At 47.7% G+C, this 16738-nt stretch overlaps 1 protein-coding gene across 1 annotated transcript in view; it reads right to left on the minus strand.

The window, feature by feature from the left end:
- Positions 1 to 6340: 6340 nt before the first annotated feature.
- The window catches only part of Rab7a (RAB7A, member RAS oncogene family), a 42836-nt gene continuing 32438 nt past the window's right edge, over positions 6341 to 16738 (minus strand). Inside the window, exons 4-6 of the mRNA XM_052174272.1 lie at positions 12016 to 12234; positions 11274 to 11402; positions 6341 to 7737 (exon numbers count right to left, since the gene is read on the minus strand). Coding sequence (XP_052030232.1) covers positions 7642 to 7737; positions 11274 to 11402; positions 12016 to 12234 — 444 coding nt within the window. The 3' untranslated portion in view covers positions 6341 to 7641. The remainder of the gene's footprint in view (positions 7738 to 11273; positions 11403 to 12015; positions 12235 to 16738) is intronic.

The raw sequence follows: 16738 nt of genomic DNA on the forward strand, positions 1-16738 counted from the left end.
GAACTAGGGAGGGTGTGGGGGTCTTGAAGTTGTGTTTGGTGCCTAGGGCCCGCCCTGCATTAGGGTTTACTGCAGCCACACCTTTCTATGGATCTGGTGACAGGTTTCCCAGCAGAAACCAGAGAGGGAGGCTCAGGGGTTTCCCTAGGGACTGCGTCGCTCCCGCACATCAGGTTAAGGCGCTCCTCTTCACTCTTTGCCCAGAAAGCTGAAAGAACATTCCACAGGACCTCTTCTTATCCTCTGTCCCAGACTAGGCCATGCTGACGCCTGTCAGGGAGGCTTGGGGGTGTGAAACACACACACACACACACACACACACACACACACACACACACACACACACACACACGGAGACTGAGAGACCTCCATCACAAGATCCAAAGGGTTTTGTGCAGAGACTGACAAACTGCAAGCAGAGCAGACCTCTGGGGTGCCAACCACCTGAGACTACCTGGTTGCAGGCTGGTTCTTGGTGACCACAGGGTGAGGAAAGGCCCTGTTCCTGTATTCTCCAGGCCTGGGCAGCAAGTACCTCATGGTTCATTATCTCAACCCAGAGCCCTGATCTCTGCAGTATCAGGGACACCTAACAGCCACATAGAGCACACCACTAACATTTCTTGTCCTCCTAATTTCCTTTTGTTTCAGGGGGGGAAAAAAAACAAGCTGATAAAACAAGACAACAAACCAAAAAACCGAACAAAACACTTTGCTCAGATCCCTCTCAGGGCTGCTCAGGCCTGGCCAGGGAGAAAGCACAGGTGAACCAAGCACCTCACGGCTTAGAACTGGAGGGGCTGTGGTGACACCCTCATGCAGACCCAGGATACATGGTGTACTGAGCAGTCCTTTGTATGTGGTTTTATTGTCTCTTGCTTTTGTTTTGTGTGTGTGATTTTCTATTTTGTTTTGCATTTTTTTGTTTTTTTTAAAAGATGTATTTATTTCATGTATGTGGGTACACTGTTGCTGTCTTCAGACACCCCAGAAGAGGGCATCCGATCCTATTACAGATGGTTGTAAGCCACAGCCATGTGGTTGCTGGGAATTGAACTCTGGACCTCTGGAAGAGCAGCCAGTGCTCTTAACTGCTGAGCCATCTCTCCAGCCCTGTTTTTTGTTTGTTTGTTTGTTTTTTGTTTGTTTTTTAAAGTCATATCTTCCTGGGAGAGGGGCGCACCAGAGGAGAGCACTGGACAGCCTCGAGCTGGAGTTCGAGGCAGTTGCGAGCAGCCAGGTGGGTAGTTGAAATTAAACTCAGATCCTCTGGAAGAGCAGTCAGTGAAGTCATACTCTTTACAAACACTGGTTTCCCCAGCCTGACAGTAAGTACATTGCTGTTGTCATCCCCACACTCACACGAAGGCCATTTCCAAACAAACCCTCAGATTAAAGCAAAACCAAGGACAGCTCTGTGGATGCACAGATGGGACCACAAGCTGTGACTCCAGCTACTCCAGGTGGAAACAGGGAGCTGTTCCCAGAGGCCAGAGGGTATCTAGAGTGGGCTGACAAGGGGAGAGGAGACAGCCCAGGAGCTCTAACCATGCCTAAGGCAGTACTAGTGGAACAAATGGCTCCCAGCCCTGTGCTCTACCGCTCTGGCTGTATGAAGTTGCTTATTTTCTTTTCTGTGTCTCTTCTGTCTTTCCCAGTTCAATTCTGTGTTTATGTCAGAATGAATTAATCAACCCTCTAGACAGGTGCCTTCAACCCATTACATTTCCTTGGCGTTTACCAGGGTTTTGGAAGACCTACAAGGTCGTTCGCCCGATGTAAATTTTCAGAAAAGGATTCAAAGGTGCCTCTGACCCATCCTGTACTCTGAGGGCCCTTCTGAGCATGGGGACACACTGACTACAACTATGGTGAGACCCCAGTAAGCCCCAACCGCCACCAGAAGGGAGAGGAGAGGCTCACGTGTGAAGGGGTGTGTGTTCTGACCTTTCCTGCACGAAAGTGTGCTCCCTTGAGAATCAGCCATTCCTAAGAGACTGTGCAAACTGGACCTCAAGAAACACAGCAAGGAACAGATAGTTTTCCCAAGGAAGAAGGTGCGAAGAGGGCGGATTCCTCACTGGGAATCTGTGAACCTGGGAAAGGGTCACAGGGAAGGGGAAGATCCCTTCTCTGCCAGATAGAACTGCCTTACATCACTGATGGCTCTTGGGCCCTTCAGCTGGGCTGTGAATAATAGCTAAGTGGGGAGTCTGGCTGCGGTTTCTGGTGCCTAGTCTGAAGGCAGAAGTTGGAGTTGTCTTCTGATCTGAGAAAGTGAGGCCAACATTGCTCTGAGTTCAAGGTAGGATGTCTGGAATTGAGAAGCTGATCAAGGAACGAGGATGGAAAACTTCGTCTCCAAGGAGGGAATCCTCATGGGTGCTGCCGATGCTAGAGGGCACGGTCTGCCTGCAGTCTACCAGGTGCTTGGTCTTGGTCTTCCTCGTAGCTCTCAAGAGGCATGAATGTTCCGTACGTGAACTCTGACGCAGGTGGCAGGCACAGGGTCAGCCTTAGCTAGGGTGTGTGCATGAAGTGTTAGCCACACAGCCCTTCCTCTAACCCAGGCCTCCCCCATGTCTGTAGTGTGTGCACAGAGCTCTCTGCTGGCCTTGCAACAGACACCATGTTGGCTGTGAGGCCCTGTGGGAGAAGGCTTGCCTAAACACACGAGGCCTGGTTCCTATCCTCAGCACTTGCAGCAGTCAGTGGGGAAGAGAAAGGAGCCTTCACGTCACATCATGGTTTTCTAGGTGCCAATAACAGCTAGTGGTACAGAGGGTCAGCTTGCTGGGGTAGGAGGCTGGGGATAAGGGCTCTGATGGCTCCTGATGCCTCTGTGCCCATACCTCTTCCCTCCTGGCTGCCTGATTTTGCTTTCTTCCTTCCTGTTCTAGTACCCACACTTTCATTCCTACTTTCCAGTCACTGTGATATAAACAAGCTGAGGTAAAGGCGCTCTATAGATGACAGGTACCTGTGGCAGCTTATCGCCTCTGGGTGTTCTATCATACTTGCTTACAAATGTGAGAAGAGATTACATTTACTCCAGAATTTTTCTTGAATGTTTCTTGTTAAGAAGGAATTCATTAAGGCCACAGGGCATTTAAAAGGTCATATGCAGCAAATATTCTGGAAGCTAAGGGAGAGGATAGATACTCATGCCCATGTTTTAAGGATGTTCTGCAGAGGAAGACAAGGGTCTGGAGGACATTCCAGTGTATCTCTTTTGGTCTTTTAGATGGGTAATCAGTAAAGGCTCTCCCAGATTCTCCTTACCAGCTGAGATCTTGATCCCTGAGAAGGGAACACTGGTTAGCGAGATCTGCACAGCTGTGCGCAGACTTCATGGCTTGAGAGGTCAGACTGGCTTCTTACTGGGGGAAGCATCAGAGGCGAATTCCTGTGTTCCTTAGTATGTCAACAATTTTCCTGAGTGCTATCAATGAAGGAAGTACATCCAGGAGAGCCCCCAGAAGGAACAGAGTTTCACTAGGTGTACCAGAAGCCCCTCACTGCTTGTAGGGTCAGGAGAACAAGGGGTTAAATTTGAGGAACTTGAAAGCAGAGTGGCACGCACTCAGAACCTGGGGTGACTCTCTAGGCATGGCTTCTCATGGGTCTGGGAGGGGGTGGGAGAGTGGGGAATCGGGGGACAGTGTCTAGGTGTACTTCAGACACTACCTCCCTTACACCCGCCTGGTTACTATCCAGGGACCTTGGGAGGTCAGGTTAGTGTCATCCTAGTGTCCAGGATTGCCCTTGCATTCTTAGGACCAGGAATCCTTTACTCCAATTAGGTATCCCCACCCGACTAGGTAGGACCTTTAGGCAGACCATTGAGAATTGCTGAGGACACTGTTATAGATGCTGCTTGTTGCAATCCTGACTGTTTGTCCTGATAGTTGTGGAGTGAGATCTGAGCAGAAAGATGTCTATGAATAGCCAGTGTTCTCTTGGGCAGACTAGTGGGCAAAAGCAGGCCTGGCAAGTGTCGGAAAGGACCCGCGGGCTGCGTGTAAGCTGTTTCAGCTGGATGCCTGCATCAGTCTCTGAGACAAGACCCGTGAATTCTAGGAACTGTTACCTGGGGACAAGATGGGAGAATGATGGATCTCAGAGGCAAAACCGTGAGCTGTCAGCTATGGCTGATATTGGGCTAACAGGTTGGCTTGTGAAGATTCAGAGGAAAGTTAGTCAAGAGCCTATCAGTATTGTTCATGTGCTCCTGGTTTCTGGTCAGCTGGTTCTGATTAGTAAGAGACCAGTGTCCTGGAGGTAGGTTAATCTAGTAAGAAGTTCTTCAGGGTCAGCATACACAGCGGTGGTCCAGAGGGACCACGCCTGTACCCCATGCTGGCAGCCTAACCAGTTGATGTGTGGAGTCTTGCACATGGCCCTGGTTTAGTGGCAGTCAAGACTGGATGAGCACCAGGTACAGCAGCAGATCCTATGAGACAGGCTGTGTGTGCGGTAGAAGGCAGAACCAGAGAACAGGTGCCGGCCCGGCCTGTGGAGCCCAGATTATGCGTGAGTCTAAACACTGGAGATTACATTCTGGTTGTAATTGTACCCTTTTCTTCCTCTGGAATTAGGAGGGTACATATTTGTTCTGGTGAGCTGGAGCCTGTCAACCTTCTGTCTGCATCTGGCTCTGCCTCCAGCTGTGACTGATTGTTAGGTCCTGTGAGGCTGTGCAGAGCACCCATCACATCCCATCTGGCTGCTTCCAGAGCTTGTGTGGTCTATTAAAGGAGAATGGGAGATAGTAGGGTCTGAGCCATGGGAAGGTATGGACCCCATGCGGCTCTGCTCACAGCCTGGGAGAGGCTGCCACTCTGACCCAGGACTTGATAGAACAATCTGTTCCAAGAAAGGTACAATCTGCTATGCCTCAAACGCCAGGCATAATTAGATCTTTAGGAACACAACCCTGTCTCTTCTACCCTATGTCGTCTGCAGAGGAGAGCCGATAGGGAGGAAACGCACGCTCCATGTTTTCGAGCAGGGCCATGGCCAAGCAAGCCCGACACAGATGGAATAGCTGTTAAAAGGACGCGGAGGGGCCAGAGCTTCCCCTCTAGCCTGTGACCCGAGGACCAGATCCTCAAATGGCCTTGGCAGTAAAAATAAACCAAAACCAGAATAACTATGGCCATACTTATGGCCTTGAAAATACAGCAGAGTAGCAGGTTGGCATGTCATTAACAATTTAAGGCAGCAGTCCTCAACCTGTGGGTCGTGACCATTGAATAAACACATTTTTTGTTTTTTGTTTTTGTTTTTCAAGACAGGGTTTCTATGTATAGTCCTGGCTGTCCTGGAATCACTCTGTAGACCAGGCTGGCCTTGAACTCAGAAATCCACCTGCCTCTGCCTCCCAAGTGCTGGGATTAGAATAGACACATATTTCTGATGTCTTAGTAACTGAGACATTGCTCAGTAGCAAAATTAAAGTTATGAAGTAACACCAAAAATTTATGGTTAGGGGTTCATAGGATCATCAGGCATACATGTGTTCCTATGTTCATAACCGCTGGATTAAGGACATCACACTCCCTGCATATTAAGCTTAAATCTATATAATTAGTATGGGATATTTACATGGTTTCTAGTGATTTTCTTCTTGTTGAGAATGCTGACATGATAGGGCATCATGACCTTGCCTGATGTCCTCAATTCAACACTGTAGCACCCACCTGCAGCCGAAAGAGGCAGGCCTTTAAAAAAAAGAAAAAAAAATAGAAAAATCAAATGGTAAATTTCTTCTCTCTCTGGCTTGCTCTAGAAGAAACCTCAGTGAGGAAGGGACCTCAGTGACTATCCACTCCAGCAGTTGAAAGCAGATCCTGGGGCTTACCACTCAAGACCAGCCATGGATGTGGGAACGGCCGCCCGACAGGTGCAGGAATGCCAGGCCCCTCCCAGGATCAAGCTACATATGGACCTCCTGCGTCAGAGCTGCTCTATGGAGCCAAGGTTTCCAACCCTTCTGCCTCCATCTCCCCAGTTTTGGGATTATAGCTGTAAACTATTCTGCCCGTTAATCACTGAGATATTTCCAGTCTGTGAGCCAGAGGTCCTACTCTAGGCCCAACTGGCTTAGAACTGGTTAGTCTTCTAGGCTCAGAGGCCATGATAAGGTCTTGAGCTACCACACAGAGCCTCAGCCACGTTATGTTTCCAGTGGATAAGAAAAAGATCCACACTGGGGTAGGCGTTCTAGGGATAAGCTGGAAGGCACCCTTGCTTCTGCACACCCCGAGAGTCCCGTGATCAGACAATGTGCCCACACAGCTCAAGTCTTCGAGAGAGAAAAAGACAGACAGAGCAGCTGTTCTTTGTTCTTGTTAAATTTTATTGGCATCACGTTCGTCTCTTTACAGAAGAACTCAGCCTACACCCTAGAATGTAGACCTCTGGAGGGCGAGTGCTCCGGGAAGCAAGCCATGATGCAGGGCAGGACCTCGGGAGGGGACAGAGCTGCCAGGGCTCAACCCACGAGAGGTTAGTGCTGGGCCACACCTGGGCGGGTGGGAAAGGAGGAGGGTCTGCTAACCTACAGGTACCACAACCCTGAAAGGAGCGAGCGCCTTCTAGAACAAAGGTAGAGTCACTGGGCTAAGTCTGGTGGGTTCTCCTTTCCTCTTTGAGTAGGATAATGATATAAGGGCATCATAAAGTGATGAACAGAAGAAGAAAAAAGGGGGCGAAAAATGGGAATTTTAATTTCTGAAGTAACAGCAATTTATCCATTGTATGCACTACTATATTATGCAAATCAACCTTTGGAAAATTTAGTCATAGAAGGGAAGTTCAGTTTTCCCTCCAGAGAGATGAAAAGCTTTTTGGCTCTTAAGTCTGTGATAAAAGGCGTACATAATTCTTGTGTCTACTGTACAGAATACTGCCGCTAGCTGGACTTCCAAATTTGAGTCTCTAACACTCTGTAATCCAGACAGGGTTCAACCCTCCACCTTGCACGCCTGCGTTAGAGGACTTAAACACACGATCCAGGAATTCCTTACACTAATTTATACATTTTAATTGGTTGCATATATTAACATGTACTATAAGATTCTTTTCTAAGAAGCATTACATAATAAATGGATACTGTAAAAAGATCTGATTAGTTAAAAGTGACAAGCATTAACAGATACATACAAAACAGCCTGCTCAGAACGGAGCTGGCCACCAGCCTTCCCACGGGACCTTCAAGGAGGGGAGGGGGAAAAGACCACAAGACTGACCGTTAAAAAAAAAATCCAATAATAATTAGACACAGATGAACTGTGAACAGTTCTCTCACCCTCCAGTGGACAAAAAGAGTAAGCTTTCCATGCCCACTGTACCCCAGAGCACCCAGGGCTTCCGCCATATGCCAACAGGGCTCACAGTGGGCAGCTGCCTCAGGAGCCCTGACAGGCACAGGCTGGAGTTTGCTTGCTGTGTGTGTGTGTGTGTGTGTGTGTGTGTGTGTGTGTGTGTGTGTGTGTGTTGGATAACTGTTTGGTGGAGTTTCTTTTGGCAGCTGGATGTGAGAGCTCACGTTCTGGTCTGTTTAGAGGAGGAGGGACGCATATTGAAGGCCTACGTGTGTGTTCTTGGTCTGTGAAGGACTTTGTGCTCACTGCCCCTTCAACAACTGCAGCTCTCTGCGGAGGCCTTGGCCCGGTCATTCTTGTCCAGTTTGATGGGTTCAGGGAATTCATTGTACAACTCCACTTCTGTTTCCTGGATGGGAGGGGAGGGAGAGAGAGAGAGAGAGAGGTTGATGACTAGAGTCACAAGGACAGATCCTGTGTATAGAAAGGAAAGGATGGCAGAATTTGTGAGGAGATTCAGTCAGCAAGAGCCACAGCTACACTGAGCAGCCAGAAATGTGCCAACTCAAGTTCTGAGCACTGGACCACACAGCTAAGGTGCTGGGTTTCTGTCCTTCTGTCATAGGTTCAGTCATTGCCAGTTCTTAACTGTCAGCTAGGGCCCTGCTCAAGGCTCCGTGGTCCCAGATGCTGCCCTTGCTCCCCTCCCCACCCCTCAATTTTCTGGGCTGTCATCTAGGAGCACATATTGCAGCCGATGGGGCAAAGCTCCCGTGATGCTACAGAGCAGACAGGGACCGAGTCACCCGGGGTCTCCTAAGGAGTAACTGAAGGCCTATGCACTAAGCCCCAGGCCACACCACAGCACTGTGCCCAAGAAGGGGAAAAGTTTCCTAGCAGGATTATTTTTATCTTATTGACAATAGTTAAAAAAATATAATTAAGATATTGACTAGGGTCCAATACACCAAGTGTTTATGTAACACACTGGTCTTGGTGAACTTACAACCAGTCATTTTCTCTCCTCCCCTCCAAACGCAGGAGTGGCAGCCAGGCCCCACAGGCTATGCAAGCACTCTGCCCATGGCCTGGCTGTAGTCAACACAGGGCTCACTGTACCCAGCCTGGTCTTGGACTTGTTTTGACCCATTACAGCCTTGCTCCTGCTGGCAGGGCAGTCACACAGTCACCAGTTTGTGAACATCTGCACTGTTTTGACTTTTTGGTTATTATAAACAGCAATAAATTTGTATTTCTGTGAACACTCATATTCACATTTAACACAAAAGGCAAAGAATATGAGTGACAACCCCAAAGCTTGTATGTTGAAGCCCTCACACACCCACACCCACATGTGCCTAGTTACACCTAGAGTCTCCAACTAGACAAGGCTATCTGTGGCATCGGCTCTCATAGGACCTCAATCTTCCTTTTCAGACAGGGTCTCATGTGTATCCCAGGCTGACCTTGAACTTGCCATGTAGTTGAACCTACCTCCTACCTCCACCTAGTGCTGGGAGTCTAAGATGTAATCCAGTGCTAGATTTCTGTGGTAGCAGAGATGGATCACCAGGAGAGCACTCTATCACCAACCGAGCTTACTGTTCTGTTGCTCCTTGGTCAACCCAGAGAGCATATTACCACACTTGCTCTCTGAGCAAAGGTGCCCTGGGCGGACACAGCAGAGGACAGCCACCTACACGCCAGGAGAGTCCCAGACTGGATAACTTCGACAACAAAATAAAACGTTTTCTGTATAAGCTCTGATCTGTGGTATTTTGTTCTGGCCGGGCCAGTACAATTCCAACAGTACCCTAGATGCTGAAAAAGCGGCCGGAGAGAGGGCTCAGTGGTTAAGAGCACTGACTGCTCTTCCAGAGGTCCTGAGTTCAATTCACATCAACCACATGGTGGCTCACAGCCATCTGTAATGTGATCTGACGCCCTCTTCTGGAGTGTCTGAAGACAGTGACAGTGTACGCACACACATAAAACTTAAAAGATGCTGAAATAAAGATGGTCCAAGCAACCGTGATCTTCAACATGAGAGTCATGACTACCATGGAAGGGAGGGTCACATATCAGTCATTTACATTACAATGTAGTAACTAGCAAAATTATAGTTATGAAGTAACAATCGTATGGGGGGGGCCTCACTACCACATGAGGAAGGCATTAAAGGGTGGCAGTGTTTGCAAGGCTGAGGAGCAAGGAGGTAAAGGAGCCCAGCCGTGCCCAGGCAGTGTGTGTGTGTGTGTGCTGGAAGAGAAACATGAGTTAACAAAGGTCATACTTCAAGGGGACAATGGCTGCTTCCCAACAGTCACATTCATGGAAACAGAGTTCTTTGAAGACAGAAGGAGCCTTTAAAAATGTATCTGACAGAAAGATGGCTTTTTAGAGTTAGGGATTTTTTTTTTTTTATATGTGAGTACACTGTAGCTGTCTTCAGACACACCAGAAGAGGGGTGTCAGATCTCATTATGGATGGTTGTGAGCCACCATGTGGTTGCTGGGATTTGAACTCAGGACCTTCAGAAGAATAGTTGGTGCTCTTAACCACTGAGCCATCTCACCAGCCCAATTAGTGTCTTTTATATCCCAGGCTGGTTGCTGAGACCGGCCTTGAACTCCTGATCCTCCGGCTCCCATCTCCTAAATGCTGGGATTGTAGCATATTCTAGCACATCTGGTGGGTTGTTCTGTGTAGCTGAGGCTGTCCTGGAACTTGCCATCCTTTCTGCTTACCTTGGCTCTGTAAGTGCTGAAATTATAGGCAGATCCCACCACACCCAGCTAAGATGGCCTCCCCCCCCCCCCCATGACCAAAGGCTATCAAATAAAAACACTGGGGGCAGATTTGGAGGGTAGGTGAAGGTAATGTCTTCTCACCAAGGACCCTAGGTGTGTCAGGGAACTAAAAAGACCAATTCTAAAGGTATCCTGGTCTGGAGAATTCAAAAGGACACAAGAAAAGAAAAGATGAAATGCTAAGATGCCCCACAAACCTCCTGAGAACATGTTGGCCAAATACAGTGGTGAGCCTAGAAGGAAGGAGAGGCTCAAGGAGTGCTCTGAAGGTGGCTGACCTGAGTGCCAGCAGTTAGAGCTGATGCCCACAGCTTGCTGGCTGGAGCTCCCCAAGCCTACACTTTTCTTAAATTAACCACCCCTAAAACTGTAACAAACCCCAGGACCTTGCATATGCTAGGCGAACACTCTCTACTGAGCCACACTGCCAGCCCCACTATGTTGCCCTAGCTGTCCTTGAACTTGCCATCCTGCTTTGGCTTCTCCAGTAGTTGGAATTATAGGCATCCATCCTGCCTTAGCTCACAGCAGTATCTTCTCACAGAGGAGGGTAGCTGGGAGCTCTGGGTTCCCCAATGTAGTTTTCTTGTATCTCTTACTGTGTATGTACATAACTACCCTCAGGAGAAGTAATTTCCTGGTCCTGAGTTGTTGGGTAATCACACCCTCTGAGGCTGGCATTGGTTCTGGACAAGGGGCACAAACTCAGACATGAATGACTAAGATTCAAGTTTATCTCATTAAACAGAAGCAGGGATCTATTTGGTAAGAGACCTCTAAGGCCTGATTGGCTAAAATGCATAGGAAAACAAACCAACCCAGGGACAAGCTCACACCTTCCCAAGGATGTCCCTGTTCTATTCCTGAGGTTTTGCTATGTCTGGCCCCCACTGCTGAAGGACTGGGCTGCCCTGAAATACTCTGTAACTTAGGGAAGTGTGCTATCACCAAGCCATACCCCAGCTCTGCTCCATGTCTTTCAGATGAATAATAAAGGCGTGGATCTCACAGAAGCTACTGGAGAACCTGTTATGACCTATCCATTCAGATGCAGCCAGGGAAGAGAGGCATCTAGGACTGAACATGAGACCTCACCAGAGGGCACCATGCAGCTTGAGGGCCCCGGAGACCCACCTGTTTAAGGGCATTCCGAGCAATTGTCTGGAAGGCCTGCTCCACATTTATGGCCTCCTTGGCACTGGTCTCGAAGTAAGGAATGTTGTTTTTGCTGTAGCACCAAGCCTGTGCCCTCTTTGTGGCCACCTATGGGAGGGAGAGACACACTAGAGACACCAAGAGCAGACAATGACAGTCCTCCTCCCCAAGACAAGTTCACCGGTGAGCATACATCTGTGCTTAGCCAGAGCACATGGCCAAAGGAGAGAGATCCTCCTGGTGTCCACAGCTCATCTCTGATATGAACCCTGTTTTCCTCATCTAGGGCCACTGGTCCAGAAGCGGCACGCAGCACAGATTTTGCAGTGTTTACCCCTTAGAACTTTCCTGCCCCTGCCCCTGCCCCAGCCAAGAAACAACAGAATAAATCTGGAAAAGAGATGTCAGAAATAAGCTGAGCTATAATTAACAAAGCTATGTTCCAACAGAAGTACTGTGTGGAGTTATGGCAGAGCAACACGACTCAAGCCCACAGCACTCCTCCTAGCCCAAAAGGAGGAAAGTAATTCCTTCCTTTAAAGTACAGAAGGGGAACCGAGGCTCTGAAAACAAAGACTGCCATACCACTGGGTGGGGGGGACTAGGGGACAAGCACTCCCAACTGCACCTTCCCACGTTATTCTGACCCTGGTAGAGAACCCTCTGCACGCCCAGGTCCCAGAAGAGTGAGGGCATGATGGTAACTGCAGTTGGCGCTTACTTGTCTGTTTTCCAGGTCAATCTTATTTCCCAACACAACAAAAGGGAAGTTCTCGGGATCCCGGGGGCTGGCCTGGATGAGAAACTCATCTCTCCAGCTGTCAAGGGTTTTGAATGTGTTGGGGGCAGTCACATCAAACACCAGAACGCAGCAATCTGCACCTCTGTAGAAGGCCACACCAAGAGACTGGAACCGTTCTTGACCAGCTGTGTCCCAGATCTGCAAGACACAAAACACCTGGTCTTTAGATTGTGTGTGTGTGTGTGTGTGTGATGTGTGTGTACCTAGAACCTGGAGCCACAGCTTCAAGATTCATGGATTCTGGGGGGAACTTTCTGCTGTATGTAGCATAAGCAGGTCTTGACCTTGTAATCCTTCCTGGGTGTTGAGATTACAGGCTAAAGTTAATATCTGTAGAATTTTTTTTTTTTTTTTTGGTTTTTTGGATACAGGGTTTCTTTGTATAGCCCTGGCTGTCCTGGAACTCACTCAGTAGACCAGGCTGGCCTTGAACTCAGAAATCCACCTGCCTCTGCCTCCCAGAGTGCTGGGATTACAGGCGTGCGCCACCAGCACCCGACTTATCTGTAGATTTTTAACAATGTCATTTCTTTAATCAAAAAGTGGTTCTTGTTTATAACTTAAAACTTAAGTTGACTAAAAATCCTGACAAAAATTTTTGGAGTTGAAGTGAGCCCACCAGTTGAGCACAGACACTGCCCTACAGCGCCATGGCCAACTTAGGGACAGATGGCATATGGAATCCAGAGACAGAGAACAGACACAAAGATGGAGGAAAATTGTGTCGTAATCCCAGCAAGTTTTACTTTCCTTCAAACTTACAAAAGTATAACTTGTATTTGTCAATTAACAAGAACAAAAATACAGCCCTATGTCTAACGGTCCTTTTAAATTTTCTAGTCTTCTGGAAGTTGGTGGTAGGAACAGATTTTATGGCATTATCCACACTATAGAATCCCAAATGAAATATTTTCTTCTTTATTTCCAAAATTATATCTTTTTGTTGTTGTTTTTTCGAGATAGGGTTTCTCTGTGTACTCCTGGCTGTCCTGGAACTCACTCTGTAGACCAGGCTGGTGTCGAACTCAGAAATCCGCCTGCCTCTGCCTCCCGAGTGCTGGGATTACAGGCGTGCGCCACCACCACCCAGCAAATCTATATTTTTTAAATAATTATTTATTTTATGTATGTGAGTACACTGTAGCTGTCTTCAGACACATCAGAAGAGGGCACTAGATCCCATTACAGATGGCTGTGAACCACCATGTGGTTGCTGAGAATTGAACTCAGGATGTCTGAAAGAGCAGTCAGTGCTCTTAACTGTTGAGTCATTTCTCCAGCCCTATATTCATATATTTATCTATCCATTACTGATAGGTTAATTTGGGCAGATGCTACATATGGAACTAATATAATAAGCTAATAAGTTTTAATATTGCCACTGTACTTCTTTCTTTTTTTTTTTTTTTGAAGAGTAAACCTATGGCCAGAGAGATAGCTCAGAAGTTAAGACCACTGCTGTTCTTCTAAGTACACTGGTTTGATTCCCAGCATCCACACAGCAGCTCATAATCTCAAATTCCATGAGATCAGATGCCCTCTGCTGCCTGGGCATCCCAGGCAGGAATGTGGTACAGATGCATGCACACACATACAAGCACATAAAACATTACCTCCATAACACTGTGTCTGAACTTTCCAGAAGTAAATGGTGCCTGAAGGAAATGTCTTTCATCAATAGTGCTCTGCTGGAAATCTCTTCCAACTCACCTTTTTTATCTTATTTATTTTTTATTTTTGGATTTGTTTTTTTCGAGACAGGGTTTCTCTGTGTAGCCCTGGCTGTCCTGGAACTCACTCTGGAATATCCAAAATTCTCAGTATTCCACTGCCTTACACTGTGCCTGGCCATCCACCCTACATGCAGGACTGCAATGATTACCCTTAGGCTTCTCTTCTCAGGCCAAAGGTTAAGATGAGTGTTAAACCATTAGACAGAAACTGGGACTGGGAAGAGCTGGTCCAGGCATGAGTGGGGTCAAGGCTTGTCCAACCCCAGAGGTCTGGTCCTGAATCAGCAGGAATAGGTTATCACCCTAGCCCTACCCTGTTAAAGGAGCTGTCTTGCTTAAGCCTATCTGCTTAGAGTCTGCTCTCGCCATGCTCACTTGCCGCCTGAGGTCTCTCTCCATCAGCCTCCCTCTGGCCAATCCCTCAGTTCCCCTCTTAAGCCCCAGGCTGTCACTGCCATGATCGCGCTATCATGGATGAGGAATGGAGGAGTGGAAACACAAGAAACCACCACGCTGGTGGAGGTGTCCACATTCAAAAGAGCACAGTGCCTGCCTCCTACCCCACATTACTCCACTTCCCTGAGCGCTGGCTTCCAGGCTGTTGAGGTTTGTCTGTGACCTGGGAGCACACGCCCCTGTCCAGGGACTCCTATACTGAGAGTAATGTCACTCAGGGTCGGCTTAATGTGCTCTTGTACAATCTTCACCTCCATGACTTGTCCTCACTCCTCTACTTCCCATGTGCACAGTTTTACTTTGTGCGGTTTTTCACCTCAGGTCCTGAAGCTTCTGGCTACTCCACTTGAAGGTCTTGGTCAAGCCAAGTACGCCCCGTGTCCCTTAAGAGTTCCCAGCAAGGTCCCAGTTGCCTGTGTCCTACCCCATGGGCCTTCTGTGTATCTATGCTAATACCACTGCTTCACTATCATAGCTCCCCAAGTCTGAGTTTTCGTGCACACCTACCTGGCTGTACCCAGTATTGCACGCTGACTTGTAGTCTTTTTCTCAACAGTATTGGAAATGTGAATGGTAAAACAGCCATCATGGCTGGGCAGCGGTGGCGCACGCCTTTAATGCCCGTACTTGGGAGACAGAGGCAGGCGGATTTCTAAGTTCGAGGCCAGCCTGGTCTACAGAGTGAGTTCCAGGACAGCCACGGCTATACAGAGAAACCCTGTCTCAAACCCCCGCCCCCCAAAAAAGAGGTTACTGCCTGGTTCCTTTGTGTGATGTCTTCCTTTTCTTATCTTTTACTACAAGCTGCAAAAACTCTTGAGAAATATGGGGGGCTCACTCGACTCTGCCCCATCATTCAGAAGCTGCTACCTCATCTCGCTCTCTCCTGGACCCTTCTGATCCATGGGCTCCAGTGTGGCTATTTGATGCTATCTGTGGGGATCCACTGCAGGAGGGAGTGTGGCTCTCAAGCCAGTGCCGGGCGCACAGATGGCGCAGGCCTCATCAGCACCTGTCCCCCACTGCTGTAGAGAGCTCCAGCCTCGCTGTCCTTCGTCCACGTCACACCTTTCTGGGGACTCTCAGGGCTATCATCCTGTTTCCTGCAGTATTGGGTTCCTTTTTGTTTAATTTCTTTGTTTTGTTGTTTTTCTAAAACATTGTCTTACTACGAAGCTCTGGATATTTTTTCCTTTGTAGACCTGGCTGGCCTCATAGTGGTCCACAGAACTGACAGAGGTCCACCTGCCTCCGCCTCTGCCTCCCTCGCGAATGCTGAGATTAACTGCACGCACCACCACACCTAGCCGGGCTCTGGTTCCTGTGAGTCCTTGCCCAGACCCTGCAATTTAGCGTGCTTCCAGAGTTTAACAGTGCCTTTCATTTTTTTTGTTTTTTTGTCTTTCAGTGTTTTTAAGTTCTAAATTTTCCAGATCCTCATTTTTTATAGCAGCTTTTTCCATTTTGGTTTCTATTCCTGTTTTTAAAAAGTGGTAGTTACTCTGAAGGTAACTTGTGCCATGATTCCCTCAAATGGCCAGGAGCATATCCTCACACTCCAATTTTAGTGTCCCACAGAGTAATCTTAGTTTTTGTCATTAAGGACATGTGTTTCTGTTAAATTCTTAGGGATCGAGATTCCTATTCTTTGAATTAAATTTGAATTAAATTCTACACACACAAGGTTGAATACCTTTAAATTAAAACATAAACCTTTAATTTCAGCTCCTGGTGAAGCTAAAACAAGAGATTTGCAAGTTCAAGACCAGTGCCTGGGCATCAAGATGATACCTTGTCTCAGGACACTAGTTTAAGAAAGTCTGGGGACAAAGCCCAACAGCAGAAAATTTGTCTATTAGCACTTAAGAGACCCTAGGTTCAATTCCAAGTTCCCTATCCCCTAAACATAAACCAAAGTAACCACCACATGTGGATAGGTAGACAATGGGGCAATCTCAAGCCCCAGAGTCCTAGAAGTATTGTCACATCTTTAGCTTGTCTCCCTGTTCTGCTTTTACATTCTTTGTGGGGACTGGACATGTGGTGTATATAGTGTGTGTCTGCTGGGGAGGAGTCCTGGGTGTTTCTGGCTCCACACATGGGTAGTAGCTTACATCTCCAGTCCTTTCAAAGCTAAAACTTAAAAATCATCCCATCCATGGCAGGAGCCTCTGAGCTGAATTTTACTTTCTTCTTTGTTCTTCTTTTGTCCTTTTCTCAAATTTTACTGTCTTAACTTTCACTAAGGTATTTTGAATATCTTCCGATATATGTGCATATGTGTAGGTGGGCTGAGAAAGGCTGACTCTCATTACCTCCATCCTAAAATGTGAACCAATTAAGAGTTCTTACCTTACAGTGACTGCCTGCCTGTCTTTTATCTCCCTACTGTAGTGCTGGCCACACAGATGGTTTTACACAGGTTCTGGGATTTGAGATGGATCCTCACATCC

The sequence above is a fragment of the Apodemus sylvaticus genome, chromosome 2, assembly GCF_947179515.1.
Source record: "Apodemus sylvaticus chromosome 2, mApoSyl1.1, whole genome shotgun sequence".
Taxonomy (NCBI): Eukaryota; Metazoa; Chordata; class Mammalia; order Rodentia; family Muridae; genus Apodemus; species Apodemus sylvaticus.